Source organism: Cololabis saira, chromosome 5 (assembly GCF_033807715.1).
Source record: "Cololabis saira isolate AMF1-May2022 chromosome 5, fColSai1.1, whole genome shotgun sequence".
Lineage (NCBI taxonomy): Eukaryota > Metazoa > Chordata > Actinopteri > Beloniformes > Belonidae > Cololabis > Cololabis saira.
The window spans coordinates 15,925,144-15,943,063 of record NC_084591.1 but is presented as its reverse complement, the minus strand read 5'-3'; the positions used below and the strand labels follow the sequence as shown (position 1 = coordinate 15,943,063).

At 41.2% G+C, this 17,920-nt stretch overlaps 1 protein-coding gene across 1 annotated transcript; it reads right to left on the bottom strand.

Moving 5' to 3' along the window:
* Nucleotides 1-15,940: 15,940 nt before the first annotated feature.
* LOC133444623 (T-cell surface antigen CD2-like) lies at nt 15,941-17,638 on the bottom strand. The gene has a single exon (XM_061722486.1). It carries the CDS (start codon nt 17,550-17,552, stop codon nt 16,542-16,544), a length of 1,011 nt encoding a protein of 336 aa, XP_061578470.1. The 5' UTR covers nt 17,553-17,638; the 3' UTR covers nt 15,941-16,541.
* Between the last annotated feature and the right edge of the window lie 282 nt (nt 17,639-17,920).

The window sequence follows — 17,920 nt, the reverse complement described above, 5'->3', positions numbered from 1 at the left end:
TCACAGCAGCCAACTGAGCTATCAGTACTTTGGTTGCAGAAACCGTTGGCATGTTGAATTATGGGGCATTAAGAGTCTACAGTCAACTTGACAACTAGCTCTTTTGAAGAAAGTCATGTCAACTTTGACTTTAACCGCCTGAGACTGAATGAAGTCATTTTTAAGTATTGTGTTACACGTATATATGGTGTCCGTTCTGGAACAGCTGCAGCGATGTGTGGGGGCACTGCAGCCGCGGTCCTAAGCTGACCGCCTCCTTACTGCACGGTGTTGGGTGGTGTGCTGTCAGACACGGGCATGGTCCAGCTGGAGCTGGTATGTAGGGGAGTGGGCAGTTAGCGTTAGACCCCTGGGGGGTGCAAGTATGTGCCACTAGCACATATGAACATGTGGTGTGGTGAAAAATGGACTTCAATTCTTTGATCCATGAATGTGAGACTCTGGTGTGAATCACACAAACAGGACACAAACTTCCCAAAGGATTGCTGCTCAGGCATCTCGTTTAAACGCAGTGCAGCCAGGGGATAATTTTGCATGTCATAGTGTATTTTTGTATTTTCGATGCCCTTGTTGTGGGTAAAGTGACGCATGTGTTGCACAGTTGGAGATCTCCAAATGAAGCGGCCCTGACAGCCCGCTGACTGTCATTTCAGAAAAGCACTCATTATGACAATCGGCAGTGTTTTTGTTGCAGAAAATACTTTCCCACTGTAAAACTTTAGTCTGTTAAGCAGCCTGGAAAATGTTGCTCCCTGTCAGCATAGTTAGACTGACTGAGGCAAACGCCAAACGCAGTGAGCTGTGGCTCGACGGCTATGTGTGAAACCGGCAGACAGAGCGCCCCAGAACAAGGAGAGGGGGGTTATTTCTAACAGCTTAACACTTCAGTGAAATGAGCTCTAACGGATATTTTTGCACTGATTTTGTGGCTCACCAAGATAAATTACACCTACATAATGTCCCTTTTTTCTTTCTCTTTTCACACTTAAGAGAGACCAGTGAGACGCTGTATATTTTATCTGACGATTATTTAACCTCCAATTTACTAGGGAATTCCTTTCAGATTAAAAAAAGATCTCCCTTGCATATAAATCCAGGGCGCAGATGCTAATGTAAGGTCTGAACAATCCCTCAGGGTGCACATTAATGTGGTCATGGACACTTGTGTCCTCATTCTCTTTGTAGTCTGAAACATAGTGCACATAAAAAGAACTGGACACCCTTTGATGTCACCCATATGTTTTAAAAATCAACATTTTTTTTTTTTGGTCTGACCGAAGAAAGCCTTGTTAGTAAGAACTGACAAAACTCAAATGCAGTTAATCTGAAAATGGACAAATGGCTGGAACAAGCATGTGTCAAAGCCGGCTGGATCCACCCAACGCTAGCTCCTTACTGGACCTTTGCTATGTCAGCTTGCCTTGCTGAGCTTATCCTAACTTATGATGTCAATTTATGTTAATTCTGATCAAATCTGTCCAAGTATCCTCAGTCCAAATGTCCCAACCAAAGCACCGTCTGAAATAGGTGTTGTTAGAGCTAAAACGAGGCGTAGCGGAGCTTCCCTGAGACCCGCGGTCGCTCGGGATGTCACTTACGGGCCTCGGTAGGTTGCAGATGCCCACGCAAACCTTGTTTCACCTGTACCAACCCATTCAGGCTACCAATCACATGAACGATGTGACTGCTAAAGATATATTAACGGCAGTAAATAAAACATGAACGTGAAATTAGTTGTACTTCCTACACACCTGATGTGACCTAAGACAATTTCTGAAATGACAAATCCAATTTAAAAAAGTGTCAATCATTTCTCCATCCACAACAGCCCTGCGGGTTAAAAAGAAGAAAAAAAATAAATGTCAAGTAGTGCAAGCTTTGTCTAACTGATTCTTCTTTTATAAATGTATAAAATGTGTCTTTGTGTGGGAGTTCTCACCAGTTCTGCAGTGAAGTGCAATATTCCTGCATTAACATGAGTACAACTGAGGTGAATGTAAGACAGCCAACATTCCCGGAAGATGCAAAACAGCGTGCCAGTCTGATCCAATGCTGGCAAATGAGACCCTTTGGAAGCCTATCAGGTTCAGTTTTAACCTGCTCTGACTAACATTGATCTCTCCTCTGAAGCCCCTCTGCACTTGAACCGCCTTCTTTAACTATACTACAAGTCCTGGCTTCTTGAACTTAAGATCCAAGTAAGAAGACAGTAAAAAAAAAAAAAGATGCAATCTGTGAACATGAAAGAGGTGGGACATTCCTTTAAACGTCTAGTTCGACATGATATCAGTGTTTTGGCTGTGATTGTCAAATCAATCATTTTGTCTTTGCACAGGAGATCATGTTTAACCCACTTGAAACATGAAAGCCCCCCCACCCACCAGAAAACTCCAGCTAGTCAGCCTTTAGAAAGACCCTCAAAAGCTCAACAATGTCCTTAGCTCCAAAGCTTCTCCACCCCCTCCGTCTACCTGTGGTAATCAACAGCCATCGTGAGTCGCTGCCTTGCGCTGAACAGGTTTTCCTGTCTGGATGTCAGTCATTGTGTGCGTGTGTGTGCGTTAGGAATGGGTGATATTTTACCGTTCACGATAAACCGTCAAAAAAATTCCTCACGATAAGAATTTGTCATCTCGCGGTAAAAACGATGAAATCCTGTTGATGATGTTTTTGTGTAAACTTGATTTATGGTTCTGCATTAAATCCACGCACAACGTACGTGAAGGAAGGAAGGAAGGAAGGAAGGAAGGAAGGAAGGAAGGAAGGAAGGAAGGAAGGAAGGAAGGAAGGAAGGAAGGAAGGAAGGAAGGAAGGAAGGAAGGAAGGAAGGAAGGAAGGAAGGAAGGAAGGAAGGAAGGGAGAAAAGAGGAAGGGAAGAAGGAAGGAGAGAGCAGGAGGAAAGAAGGAAGGAAAGGAAAAAAGAAGGAAGGAAGGAAGGAAGGAAGGAAGGAAGGAAGGAAGGAAGGAAGGAAGGAAGGAAGGAAGGAAGGAAGGAAGGAAGGAAGGAAGGAAGGAAAGGAGGAAGGAAGGGAGAAAAGAGGAAGGGAAGAAGGAAGGAGAGAGCAGGAGGAAAGAAGGAAGGAAGGAAGGAAGGAAATGAGCCTGAAAGAAAGAAAGAAAGAAAGAAAGAAAGAAAGAAAGAAAGAAAGAAAGAAAGAAAGAAAGAAAGAAAGAAAGAAAGAAAGAAAGAAAGAAAGAAAGAAAGAAAGAAAGAAAGAAAGAAAGAGAAAGAAAAAAGGATAAATTCCCATTGATGACATTTTTGTGTAACAAACATGGCGGATCTGAGAGAGAGATAGATTTATAGTTGAAAAGGTGGAGTTGAATTGGTTTTTTTTTATCGTAATTTTTATCTTTATCGGGATAAATGCCAGAAATTATCGTGATACATTTTTTAGTCCATACCGCCCATCCCTGAGTGTGTGTGTGTGTGCGTGTGTGTGTGTGTGTGTGTGTGTGTGTGAGTGTGTGTGTGTGTGTGTGTGTGTGTGTGTGTGTGTGTGTGTGTGCGTGTGAGTGTGTGTGTAAGAGAGAGAGAGGGCGACAGTGTGTGGGCATATTTGAGTGTCTGAAGGACACACATTCAAACACATACGTAATCACACACGTAAGTTTGTACAATGAGTCTATTAGCATAGCAAGAGAGACACTTCAAGCAGCCTTTCTGGTGACGGGCCACTTTAACACAGACAAGACCACTTCAGCAGAGCAGTACAACAGACAACGACATGTCTTTTAAGCTCTCTGTGCCACGCCATATTCCAAAACAGAATTTTTTCAAAGGCATTCATTACTCTGAAGTATGTCTGTGAAAACCCTCCGCACAAGAAGAGGGAATACAAAACTCAGAGTTGAGGCATTCTTCTCTTCGGCCCCACGACATGCAACGCAGACCATTTGGATACTAACTGCCTGAAGTCACGATATTGCGCTCAAATAGATTTCAGCCTCTTTCAATGACACAGCAAAAAGATCAGTAAGTATATAGTTGATCCATGGGTGTACTTTTTAAAAACAGCTCTTTGAACAAAGCTGAGATTCTGCAAATCACCTACAATTGCATCATCTGAAAAGTAGCGAAAAGCAACATTTAAACTGATCCAAGATTTTCATGTTTAGACTATAACAACTGTTCTCCTAAGTAAAGAAAAGCCTCCAAACACATCATTTCAACAATGGATGTGCTTTACAAGTGATTTAATTTGTGTCTGGATGGGAGTTGTGTAAATAGATGTCGATGAAATAAAAGCACACGTGGGACACAGATACAGGATCCATGAACAGCAAATTCTGACATTACTGTCAAGGCAGCAGGTTTTTGTAGATGATTACCATAAAAAACAATTTAAAAAGAAAGAATGTGAAATATTTTTTTCAAGAAAGGGAGTTTACCTCTTTCTGTGGCTGGAAAGGATGATTGTTGTGAAAATGTTGTGAGTCAGTAATGCAAAAGCAGATGTACTGATCCACAACGAAACTGTTACATTTTCTGAAATGCAACCAAGGTGCATCTTAACTTTCATTTCTTTATTACAGTATTTTTTTGTCACCTGAACCGGCTACTGAAACGCCACACCCAGGCCGTTGTTTGCATTTTGAACAAGGACTTCCCAGACAGTGCTAAATCCCATACAATTTGCAGTATGAGAAACATTCACAAGCTTCTCACATGGAGCAGTGGCAGTAGGATTAATTCAGTTTTAGCACTCCATCTGGTGCCGCAGCTCAACGACATACTCTGCCCAGCTGCTTATGACACATTTATTGGCACAGAGAGAAGCATCAGAGGCCACTCTGACCAGACTGTCAGTTGCCATAAGGATTAAGATCGTCTCACATTAATTGGCTCAGAAGACTTGTTAGACGCATGATTACATGTATTCCTAATTGGACAGTCATACTGAAGTGTTAACCTTTACATATTCATTTTGTCAATTCTTTGTTTTTATTATTTCTGATCACTTGTGATTAGGAAGGTGGTTTATAAACCAGTAAGATTCAGTTATATACATAAAAACAGAAAAATAAGAAAACAGTACCGAACCATACAAGTCATTACTTAAATTTAGTCTTGATCAGCACAAATGGTTACTTTTAGTAGGTTTTGTCTCGCTCTGAGAGTCTCCCAGCAAAAAAAAAAAAAAAAAAAAACAAACAATAAAAGACAAAAAGCTAAAGGAACTTTGGATTCCTGTTCCGGTCGTCCCTTAAAACAACTTTGTATTGTTTTCCAGCTCGATGTAACAAATGGATAACGACGTTACCTCACAGAGCTACGACAGAAACATCACAGCAAAGGCAATTAGGAGACTCGAGTAAATCTTATACCGTGTTCTGTAAATTCCACATCTTGAGGGGACCTGCTGAGAGAAACTTGTGCTCATTTGTGCTGCTTAAATATAAAAGTCTGCAGCAGCTTATTAAAAGAACCATCAGAATCAATGCAGCACTAAACTAAGACCCCGTCCACACGTAGCCGGATATCTGCGGATATCTGCTAAACCGGAGACATTTTCCTACGTTTTGACCTGTCATCCACACGAAAACGCAAATAAACGAAGGTTTAAAAAAACTCCGGGCAAAGTGAAGATTTTTGAAAACTCCGTTTATGTACATGCGTGTAGACACACACAACCGGAGTTTTGCGTTTTCGAACGTCACATTATGCGCCAAAAACAACAACAAATCTGCTCTGACGTGCGACTTTTGTTTACTATAGAACTACAGATGATCCAGCATCTGTTCTCCAAGCTATTTATTAAATAAATGGTCTCTGGTCTTGACCACCGCTTACTGCGTTACACCGACGCAGAGCCTACGCCGTAGGGCCCGCGGAGCCGCCGCGGAGCCCGCGGAGGTGCAGCTTCCACGGGAGCCGCAGATGATACAGGTTAGAATGCTCATGAATGTGGTCGAAAACGCAGATCTTCGGTTATGTGTGGATGCAAATTTTTTTATAAACGGAGGGGGGAAATATTCGTTTTTAAAAATACCCGGCTACGTGTGGACGGGGTCTAAGGGTGGGATTGTGAACTAGTAATCGTCTCAGGCTTGAAGACATGAGGGTAAGTCTGAAAAATACAGACCAGCTTGACAATGTGAAGCCCTGAAAGTTCACACCAAAACTTTTAAATGAAGTGGAAGCCAGTGAAAAAGATGGCAAAACAGGTGTCACGTAAACTCCTGTGGAGCCATGCTGCAGTGTTTTTGTCCAAGGAGTGTATTACAAGCATGAATAATCTCCAGTATAGACTCTGACACCAGTCTTTTTAATTCAGAAAAGTTTTTAAAGTAGAAAAAGCAGTTCTGGACCAGTAGTTTAGAATTTCAGACTAAAGGCAATAATCGGTCAAATGCAACAGTTAAACTGTTGATTATTCAGTCTTTAAGGAGCTCAAGGTGTTTGATGGTACATTGGTGTTCAGACGACATGACTTGTCCTGCAATCCGAGTACTGAAGTTGTGTTCAGACTATTCTATAGATGGGCATCAGGGTGGGGGGGGTGTCACTCACTACGCAATCTGACAAAATCTTGGCCACCCAGCCGGCTTCTAAATAATGTTTTGTCAACAAAACACACAGGAAATGAGGCAAAACCTCTTGAAAAACAAATGTCTTTCATCCGAGAGAAGAAACAAGCAGTGCAAGTTGTTTGTGATGATTTGCCCAGGATACAAATCAAAAAGGTAAACACAAAGAACCCTAGTAAAAGGACAAATTAGTACACACAGGCAGCTAGAGATTGTATGTGCTGAAGATGGAACCGAAGATTAACATATGAAAAAAGAGTAGCTGCCTGCTCATATTGTTGATTATGGCAACATGTTGAGCTTCATTGAATGTTTACAGGGTCTCTCACTTGCTTTGCTTTCTCTTCGAGTTGCTCTCTCCCACAGTGACCCACATGCCTTTGGAAGTCACTTTGGTGCTGTAGATATGGGCATCAGCAATGGCAAAGTGACACATTGGTGAGCATTTTTCACAAGTGTTTAAATTTGTTGGACATAAGAGTGGTGACTGATCACCAGTGACAGGGAAATACACCTTAATCCTTCTTCCAGAAGATGTGAGACTGGGCCTCAACTCTGACAATGTTCAAATCCAGGCTGAAAACGGATCTATTTAGCTGTGTATGTGACAACTGAAAGGATTTTAGATGCACTCTTCATTTTTAATTAAAATTAATTATTTAATTATTATTCTTATTATTTAAAGAATGCTTTTATTTCCCTTCTTGTGATTAGAGTGAAAACAGTAAAGGTCCTGAATCAGAACCTTGAGGGAGTAATTGCTGTGACATGAAGTGATTTAAGTGATATAAACTCTGGAAATAAAAGAAAGACAAAAACACTTCAACAATAGCTTCCAGAATCTCCAACAACTCATGAACTGTGTTTCTTGAGGCACTTTGATCAGTTTTGACAAAGGGAGAGCCAATAAAACCAGAACTGTGACCATTCCAGAGTCTCCAGCCGACAGTATTTATGACAAACTAGACCGAAATGTATAATTAATGTTGCACTACTCTAAATTTGAATACTGTTGCAATCATTTGGTTGAGAAGGATCCAAACTAAATTTCCTAACTATAATTTTTTAATAGTATTGTAATAGTATTTTAATAAATAAACAACAAACAAACAACAACACCACAACCACCAACAGGGGGAGAGTAAGATTATACCCTCCCACTACAGAGGCCTGTTTTAAAATGGCATTGTTGCTGCTGTTTATGGCATCGCTACATTAATACAACGACGAGACTAAACTCTTCAGACATATTGAAGCACATTTTGACCATATTCAGCCTCTATTAGTAATTTTCCTATTTTTTGTTTGCTTCTCTCTTTACCACAGGGTTTCCACCGCAGCAAACAGCAACTTGCACAATCTCCTGAAAAGACCATTATTTTCATAGCTCTCATCTATTTTGGTGATAAAATACTTTAACAAGGCAATTTTCCAGTATGAGGCCATTGCAAGCATGTTTGAAGAAGCCGAGGCCACACAGCGTGGCCACTGCAGAGTTGCACTGATGCTTTGTTTGATATGCACGCCATAGTCAAAGCAAAGGCCTGTGTTGTTAGCCTTCTGTCACACCTTTACACCTCTCTCATCTTCTACCATTGTTGCATGGCTCTTCAATGACATGCTGTTATCCTTGCACGTGTCCACAAACACAATACGATTCAAAGGATCCTTCTTGTCTGTGAGGAGATAGGCCAAAAGACAGAGACAAAGGCTTCAAACTATCCAAATGATCTCTTCTGGGTGTTCCTCAATAGGTATTATAGTTATCTAGGAGAATCATCTTAAATACTTATCCCCTGCATGTCAAAGCAAAAAAGCATATTGTGCAAAATGCCCATCATGACAGCAGAGATTTGGACTTTTTTTTTCTTCTAGTGCCAAGTTGTAATTTTACGTTGGCACAAACACTCACTATACATCCAAAGAATGTTACAAAAATGTTTGATCGTTGTATGCCTGTTGAGCAAGATGGTTATTAGAGCAGAAGGTGGAATTTTTCTTCTGATTTATATCAGGTGTAAGATCATGCTCGGGTAATTTGTCTGATAGAAGCACTTTTATTATAGTGTTCAAGCTGCAGAGCAAATGACAGGTCTGCTCCGCAGCAGTTGTGGACTGGAGTTTACCTTCCTTTTGTCTACAGCTGATTATTCAGGAATGTTTGTTTAGACTCATCCCCTGTGTCGGAGCTTCACCTGGAATTTGAAGCAGTGCCCATGGTGAAGATACACTGGCTGAGGGACAACAAATATGCAAAATAAAACATTTTGTAAAGTGAAAAATGCAGTAAATAACATGCACATACAACCACAGTTCTGAAAAAGGTGGGATCTGATGTGAAATGTAAATATAAACAGAAGTAAATGATTTGTAAATCCAAATATAGCATAGAAAGCATGTCAAAAGTCATCTGTAATGTATTTCACCATTTTTTTAAACCATATATATATCTTGATCAAGCTAGGAGTCACAAAACAGACTGGAAAGGTAGGTGGTATAAAAAAGAAACACGCAAAGTGATTTTGGTTCATTGGCAACAGGCCAGTGACAATTTTGGGTATAAAAAGAACTAAAGAAATGCAGAGGTTGCATCATGTTAAAAACGGCTTAAAACTTATGACGCAATTTTCAAATAATGTTCCTAAGTATAAACCTCCAATCTCAAAATCTACAAAGTATAACCAAAAGCAATCAAGTCATCAAAAGATTGGGAATCTGAAGGAATCTCTGTGTGACTAAGACACGGCTGAAAATCAGTCTCGGATGTTTTTGGTCTGCAGGTCATCAGATGGGAATGCATTAAAAAACAAGCAATATTCTGTAATATATACCACTGCCTTGGCTCTGGAGCAGTTCTGGAAATCCTTGTCTGAAAACATAGTTAGCCATGCCATCCAGGAATGCAGGTTAGCTCAGTCTCATGCGATCAACCTGCCATATGCCACTGTTCCTCGATTCCGGTCCTCAGGGGCCACTGAGGACTTGGTTGAAGTTTTCCCTGCTCCAACACACATGATTCAAATGAATGGTTCACCAGCAGCTTATCATTAAGGTCTGCACAAGTCCCATTCATTAAATCAGGTGTGTTGGAGCAGGGGCGCTTCTAAAAACATCCAGGGAAGCGACCCCCAAGCCAGGGAATTTAGGAACAGTGCTACAACTGAACACGATTCAGAAACACACGGCTATCTTTTCAAAGCTCATTTAAAACCAGCCGAGGCAAAAAGGAAATTTGTCCTGAGGTTTAGATGAACTGTGTCTTCCAGACTAAAGAAGACACAGACTGTCCACCTTGTTATCAGTGTGCAGAACATCTCTTTCAGAGAAGGTCCAGATCTTTCACAAACTGAAAACAGTTGGGGCATCAGGAAAGAAAACATATTTTAAGGAAGATCCAGGACTGTTGAGGAGCTTAAATCCTATCAGACAAGAACGGGACAACCTTCCTCTCACAAAGCTGCAGCGACTGGTCTTCCCAAGTCAAACATAGCTGGAGTGTCAAAAGCAGAGGGGATGCTGACTTTGCACAGTCATAAAAATGTCCCTGTCTGAACTTTGAGGTATGCTGCAGCCATCAAATTAAAAATGTACTTTTCTGCATGTCCTCTTTAAAACCTTTGATACGTTTGGCTCTATTTGAATGAAATATGCATTTCTAAGAGTTTTCATTCTCTTTTATTTATTTTACACGCAAGTTCAGCCATTTCTACCTTTTTTCAAATCCAACTTCTTAGTGCTGCTTTATGCACAGTTGGCCATAAAGTTGGAATAAAACTTCTTTTTTTAGCCTTTTCTTGTGAAATTATTGTAAATAAAAAAGGAGTAAGAAAAGATGAATGTTTGCAATGTTTCCCTGATGTCACAATGATCATCATGATTTAATAAGCAATAAAGAAAAAAAAAACAGAAAGGTGAAGATCCAGTTAGATTTCAGATGCTCAGCTTTGTTAATCCAAGCCAGGGTTTGTTTCCCTGGGTAGTTTATTGCATTAATTAAAAATCAGCACACCATCATATCTTGGCGGAGCTATTTTGCAGACGTTCACAGACTTCACAAAGCCAGTTACATATTGCATCTGCTGTGAAGACGGGATAAAAAGTCACAGGAACAGAGTGGGCTGGTGTTAATTTGATGCTTAAGGACACTTTCAAGACAAACTGCAGCACCACTTGAAGCTGTTACTGAGATGTGTTTGGCAAGAGCACAACAAAAGCATTCAACTTGTTTTCCACTGGGAGTGATTTTTTTAAAGACAGATGCTGCAAACAACACATCACTTAAAGTCATTATGTTACTGACCTTCAAGAATAACTGAACACACTGCCTTCTTAATAAATTAAAAAAACTATTTGGAAGTTTGTGGTTTTGTCTAAGTCAAACACTGTATCCTTTAAGTTTCAAAAAGGACTGAGATGAATACATGCCAGATATGCTCAAGAATGCTAATAGGTCATAATCATCTCTGCTTTTGGACAAATCTGATGAAAAAGGCCACTGCGCTGCCGGACCTCTGATGTTCTGATGTGTACTTTCCCCAGACTTGGCAGCCGCAGACACGAGAGCTTTAATAAGAATGATCTGACATGAGTATAAATACTTTCCAAGGGTAATTGACCTTTTTCCTGGACACACACACGCCTACATCAAAAGGGTATATCCTCTAGGCTCCAAGGGCCACTGATTAAACACATTTCAGAAGTATTTCCCTTCCATTTCCAGGATAGATCTGGCTTTGGGATATGAGATGTGTTTCATTAAGTTGTAAAATGAAATGTAGTCCCGGGGCTGGTGCACGCACTGTGCGTGAGAAAACCACACGTGCATGTTTGACATTTCTCTTCGTGTGTCTCTACAGTCCATATGGTTTCAGGAGGAAAGGTGATGGGGCAAACTCGTTGCGTTTCTTGAGAAATGCAGACTGAGATTGAGGAACAAAGAAAACAGACGACGGCTCAGAGATTCGTGGCGGCTGGATTGAAAATTTCAGCCATGTAAAGCGAGCAGGACCTGACAAAAGATGACATTGGCTTGTGGGTTTTGGGGGATGACGCTCAGGGGGATTCCATTATCTGGCTGTCACACAGCATTAGGCAAGACAGCAAACACTTTCATGTGTGGATTACCATTTACCCATCGGAGATAATAGATATTTGCCTTAGCTAATCCGTTTCTCTATTGATTTCTTTCCCTTTAATAACTTCTTGCAAGCAAGCAAATTTTAAAGCAAGAATGCTGACATGTAAGAAGCTGGAACAAAGGCCTGCGTTTGAGACCAATAAGCGGCTTTATGTACTTTTTCATGCAAATATGAGATACAAGCTCTTTTTTTTGCCAACTTTGTTTATTTTGGGAACCATATCTGTAAACATAATCTGCTATTGTATTAGAGAAAATCCAAATGCAGGTTTGAAAGACTATTGCAAGACTTGTTGTACAATAGGCCCAAAGAACACACATCTTCGTTTTTTTTCATTCTTTACCGAATAAAAATGACTTAAAAAGTAGGTCAAATTGGGAATATTTCTATCACTGACAGAAGAATTTGTTAAAGAAAACAAAAAGCTACATAAGCTGAAATTACTTTTCAACAAACATACAATGTACGCCTGTTGAGAAATGTATATGCTAAAGCTCATGACTTACATCTCTGACTTGGAACCAATGAATTTCATGCCAGATATGCTCAACCCCCCTCCAAACACGTTACACTAAAATTGTAGTATGTGTAGTGCGATAGGGGTGGTCTCCCAGCATGCTCTAGTCTAGACAGTGTGTTTCATAGGTTTTGGATGAATATTCATAATCAGTAGTCCTTGACATCTATGTTATTATAACTCCCAAAATTGTCATTGTCGGTGGAGAGTCTGCGTGACAGGACAGTACAGCTGGTAACCTTTCTATTAGGTATACAGTTTAGCTGAATTAAAGCCACTCTATGTAGTAATGCCACCTCTGGCCACAAGGGGGAATCTAGAATTAAAGGCCACTGATGAAACAGTTTGGTCCAACAAATCATGTAATACCACTTTGTCCCACTGGAGGTGCACTACAGTGTGTCTTATGCCAGAGGCTGACATGAACTTTATTGTGATATGCTGTCATCCTGCAGTCAGAGTTGGAATTGCTACAGAATCCCCAGTCATTCTAGGTGAAAATGAGTGCTGGGAATAGGCATTCATTACGGATGAAACCACTCTGTCATGGGGATGGTGAGAAATGGAGTTTAGGGACAAGAAACAGACTTTGAATGGGGTAAGCTGGGGCCATTGCTGAAATGACAAAGCTCATCATCACCATTTTCAAGTGTGAAATTCACTTCTCGACCGTCACTTCTAATGAACAGAATGCATCTATAAACTATGGAACCATAACCTATGGAAAGCAAAGATAATCCCATGCCATTACAAGAGTGTCACCCCCTCCGTGGTGTGTTGATGCATTGCTGAGACCAAGTAAGTATAGACTTTTTTGGGTTGTTTTTGTTCAGTGCCATCTGGTTACAGCAGTAAGTGACCAGGAACATTAATGACTTGCTGCTGAAGATGGACCACAAAGTAAAAGAAAGGGACCGTTTTCAGAGTGCAGAGCACCATAATGCTTTTCGATTCGCACAACAGTATGTCTTTATAGTACAACCATTGAATAAAAGCGGCTATAGAGTAGCTTTTTAAGTAAATACCGGCACTGTCACCATGACTGTATTTACGGAGGAGGAGATGATGCGAAGAAACCAAGGACTGTGTTTCAGTGCAGGGACTGAACACACTTTTTGGAAAAAGACTGCACATGACTGCAGTCCACATGGCCTGACATAACTGGAGATATGTCAGATATGTGAACTGAAGTGCTTTGACAGACATTAGTGCTCATTTTAGCTAGATGGAAGGAAAATGACAACACGGGCAATTCAAACGGTAACTAAGACTGACATACAAGCAGTTAACGTAGAGCTAATGTGCAGTTTGAAATGGCATAACGTTAGAAGATGTGTTTTCTGTTGAAAGTGCCTCTGTTACTTGATTTTGGAAAGGCAGCTTGTTCTACCAGAAACTGTTCTTTCAAAAGAATGGCTTATTCAAACATAATTTAACCTGATAAACAGAAAAGAAACATAGCTGCAGGTACTTCCATTATATACTGCCATACACCTGAATTTAAAAGCATTATAATATGTATTTTATATAATAATGTTTCATTCTGAGACTGCTTTGTGTATCATTGAATTATATCAAAACTGCAGACACTTCAAATGAACCAATGTAACCTTTGCTGATCAATGATATACCAGCTTTTAAATTCAGTTTCTTGTTCTGTAAGAGAAATCACTTCCTACGTAGTGACTATTTTAACAAGTATTACCAAAATAGGTTATTCTGTAGAGGTGGACAAATGTATTGGTACCCTTCAAAATAATGCTTGGTTCCTCCTTATAAGAGAGACATTAGAAGCAGTTACCATTGTTTACGTACCTGCCTTTAGTATGTGAGTAAAACCAATAAAAGTATGAAAAGAGAGGATTTAAAAAATATATATTTCAAAAGTTAGCCTGGCCAGATTTGTTAGTATCCCTACAAGTAATCATACATTTTTACTGTATACTCATGTTTCAAATGGCCTGTTTGACCTTAATTAGTATCACAGGTCTTCAGTAGTTTTATGAGTCATTCGAGCATCACGTTTCCATGACAACAGTTGGAAAAGTTTGGAAATATGACATCCAAGAGACTATTGCAAACATCAGGCTGTAAGAGGAGAAGCAGCCCCAGGATGACCAAAAGGATAGTGTGGATGGCAGAGTGGATGGCTTGTGTTGTAGCATCTGGGCTCATGGAGGAAGATCCCGGAGGATTCCACTATTAAAACAGAAAAAAAAACATGAATGTCATGAATGGTTGCTGACAGGCCACAAGTTTTCCCAGAAGACAAACCTGAAGCATATTGGCTTCGTGTTCACAGATGGAACCCCCTCCCTCCTCTCAAAAAACCAAAACAACAACCTTTCCCAGAGAAGAACGATACATACTGTAAAACATGGTGGGGCTCTGTTGTGGAACAACTTTGCTTTGTCTGACACGGGAGGCCTTGGATCTGTGCAGGATACAGGGAACTCTTAAGACCAAAAGGCATCCCGGAGCAAAACATATTGCGGTGTGTCTGGAAACAACCTCAGTCGCAGGCCATGGGCCCTCCGACAGGATAACCACCCAGAACACATAGCGAACGGCACAAAGACTGTCTGATAAAAAACACATTTGACTGTTCTGAAATGACCCTCTGCTCTCATTCCTGTAGAGGATCCACGAAAAGATGGGAAAAATGCTGTGTGGAGAACACGCCTTCAAACATGAGACAGCTGGAGCAGTTTACTCGGAAAGAGCGGATCAAGATACCTGTTGGCAGATGTCGAAGACTCATTGAGGGTTTGTTTGCAACATATCTGTCTGCCAACAAACTGAAAGTAATTATTGCCATTTTCATTTGTCTTACTCTGTAAAACTGAAAGATTCGTGTTATACACAGAATAAATAATCACGCAGGACATTAACTCCTGTCGGTTTCAAGTTATTTCAGATGGTATGAATTATTTTTCTGGGGAACGGCACCAATACATTTGTCCACATGTGTTTTAACACTCACAGTAAACCAGATATGTAATTGCAAATCTCTGTCTTAAGTTCTGTTTCCCAGACCTGAAGTACCAAAACGACAATGTATAACCACAGCTTGCAATCAAACTTTATTTGCAGAGCACCTTTCATACAACTTGTCCAAAACAAGATGCCTTGACCATTTAAATATAAAAAAAAGGAAAAAAAAACCCTCCTGACTTGCACAACCAAAACACAAATAAACAAATGAATGGAGCAGAAACAGAGGGAAAGCCATCTTTAGTTTATGAGAAAACAAACCATTAAAGCTGTTGCTCTCATTGTCAGTCCATGTATTTGGCATCCAGGCCATTGATTCACTAAACTGAAAGATGTCAACGTCTTACAGTGTTCCCAAGTACCGACAGATGGCTTGACGTCCCGAGATCACCACACTGGCCAACTGCTTGGCTGTCAGTTTCATCAGTGACTCGTGCATGTGAATGACAATGACTGGCTCGCTGAAGCGTCTGCCCACTGGTGCATGTAAAAATAGAAGCAGAGGAACTCATTGTCACATGTATAGAATCAGTCCTTTTTTAGAAAAAAGACCTCCTCCTCACAGAAACCGTCATGAAGAGCAAGACTTGTAGCGTGAGACGGGTAAGCCTTCTGTTCCCGAGCTCACCCTCAGGTGCTAGTTACTGTCCAGGGTTCCTTGTGCCATATTTACAACCCTGGACGGGGACGGGGACGGGGGGGGGGGTTGCTTTTACTGAACAATGTTCGGGAACAAAAGGCTCTATGTGCTGTGGAGAACATGAAGGGGAGCCAAACAGAAGGAAAACAACAGCGGGCCAAATCAGCCCACCTCGGTTTTATTCAGCAAGTACAAACTCAAAAAAAACCATACAAAATGTAAAGATCAAGACGTCATGCACTCACTGCGGAAATACCCCCTGGAGTGTCATTAAAAAAGAAAAAAAGAATTTCCTCCAATTTCATTTCCCTTTTTTTACCCAAGAAAATGAAGCTCTCCGACTTATTCACAGATTATACAGCAGGGTAGCAACGGCCTGAAGTACATGTGGTACAACTAGAAAACTCCAAGCACTTATTTACAGTCAAATGGGGGAAAAAAAGAAGCAACAGTTTGTAACGGTTTGTAAACGGACAAAATAAAACATCCTGAACAACTGTCAAACATATTGCTCAAACAGTCAGATTCTTTAACCAAACAAGCCTCCGGTTCTGTGTTGGGGCTGACGACGTGCGTTTGCCCTGTAAGGAGAGCCAAGCTGCACTCCCTCAAAGAAATGATGTGCAATATCTACAATGAGACATTTTCTTCTCCTTTTTGTTGCAACTATATGAACAAAACAGCTCGTTTGGTTCCCCGAAAAGTTTCCATCAGAGGTGGTTCAGATGTTTTGTTTCCGGATGTTCTTTGTCCTCGGCGCTGGCACCGGTGACGGCTCAACAGCTGGAGATAGCTGCTGAGGTGCTTCCTCAGTCTGCACTTCAGAGGGGGAGAGGCTCTGGTAAGAAGCTCTCTGTGAGGGCTGGGGGGTCGCAGGAGGGGACGGCTCCGTACGGTGCATCGTCTCATACATCGGGCTGGCGCAGTCCAGCTCCCGCCTCTTTAGAGAAAGCATCCTCAACCCGCTGTTCTCCTTGACTTTCATCTGGGATCTGCTGCGTCTGAGGCAGCAGCACAATACCATGACAGCGATGAGCAAAAGTACAATCAGAGCTGCTCCTCCCGCCAACGCCGCCACAACAATTATGGGTTTTAAACATAATAGTTGCGGCGCTGGCGATGGAGCTTTACATGCCGGACGAACTGTGTTGCTGATTTCCTTGCTGACACTGTTGGCCACGCTACAGGAGAAGCTCTTCTCCTCTTTCAGCTGAGAAAGAGAGAAGCTCAGTGTTTGTTTTGTTTCACTTGGTAATACCTTTTTATCAAGTGTCCACGAGAACACCACAGACTGGGGTTTGGCTACGTGGCAGTTGAGATTAACAGCGTTAGACTTGACGTCACAGACATAACTGAGATGAGGTTTATGTACTTTTTCCATCACGCAGAGACGACCAGTCCAGGACTTAGCCAACGTGTTATTGGGACGCAGCACAGTTGCTTGGTAAATCCCTTCACTTATGGACTTTATGTTCTGCAGCAAAAGAGATCCAGTTGCAGTGATGTCCTCTGGTTTTCCATGGGTCATCTTGCCGTGCTTTCTGTAGAAAATGGTGCTGTTGTTGTGAGTCCATTTCAGTGAATGTGAGCTTGGTAATCCTTCATAGACAAAAGGCAGAGTCACATTTTGCCCAACTGCAGCGTAGACGTCGCAGGTGCCCCTGTTCGCTGCTGAGAGGTGTACCAATCCCAGAGCTGTGATAACACCAAATGTGGCAGAAAAACACGCCATAATATACAGAAGTGTGTTCCTCTAATCGTCCAACACCTTTGTCAAAAAAATCTCAATACAAAGTCCTTACTGTCAGATGTCAGGAAGATTTCCGAAGACTGATTGAGACGCGGTCCTGTTGAAATGAGCTTTTACATAATCTGCAGCCTAAATAACACACCTCCAGCCCCCAAGAGAACTGAATCTTCAGCAAAAAGGAAACTGTGAGTCAAGACTTGTTTCAGTTCCCTGAACACAAATAAAAACCCTGTCAAAGTCATGTGGCAACTAACAAAGGTCACTTACAACACTTTTCTACGTGAAGTGCTGCCATGGATGACTGAATGATGGCGAAACATCGCTGAATGATATTTTTGTAAAGTTTTGGG

Coding starts and splice junctions, on each gene's coding strand:
- LOC133444623 (XM_061722486.1), bottom strand. CDS start 17,552: ATGGCGTGTTTTTCTGCCACATTTGGTGTTATCACAGCTCTGGGATTG.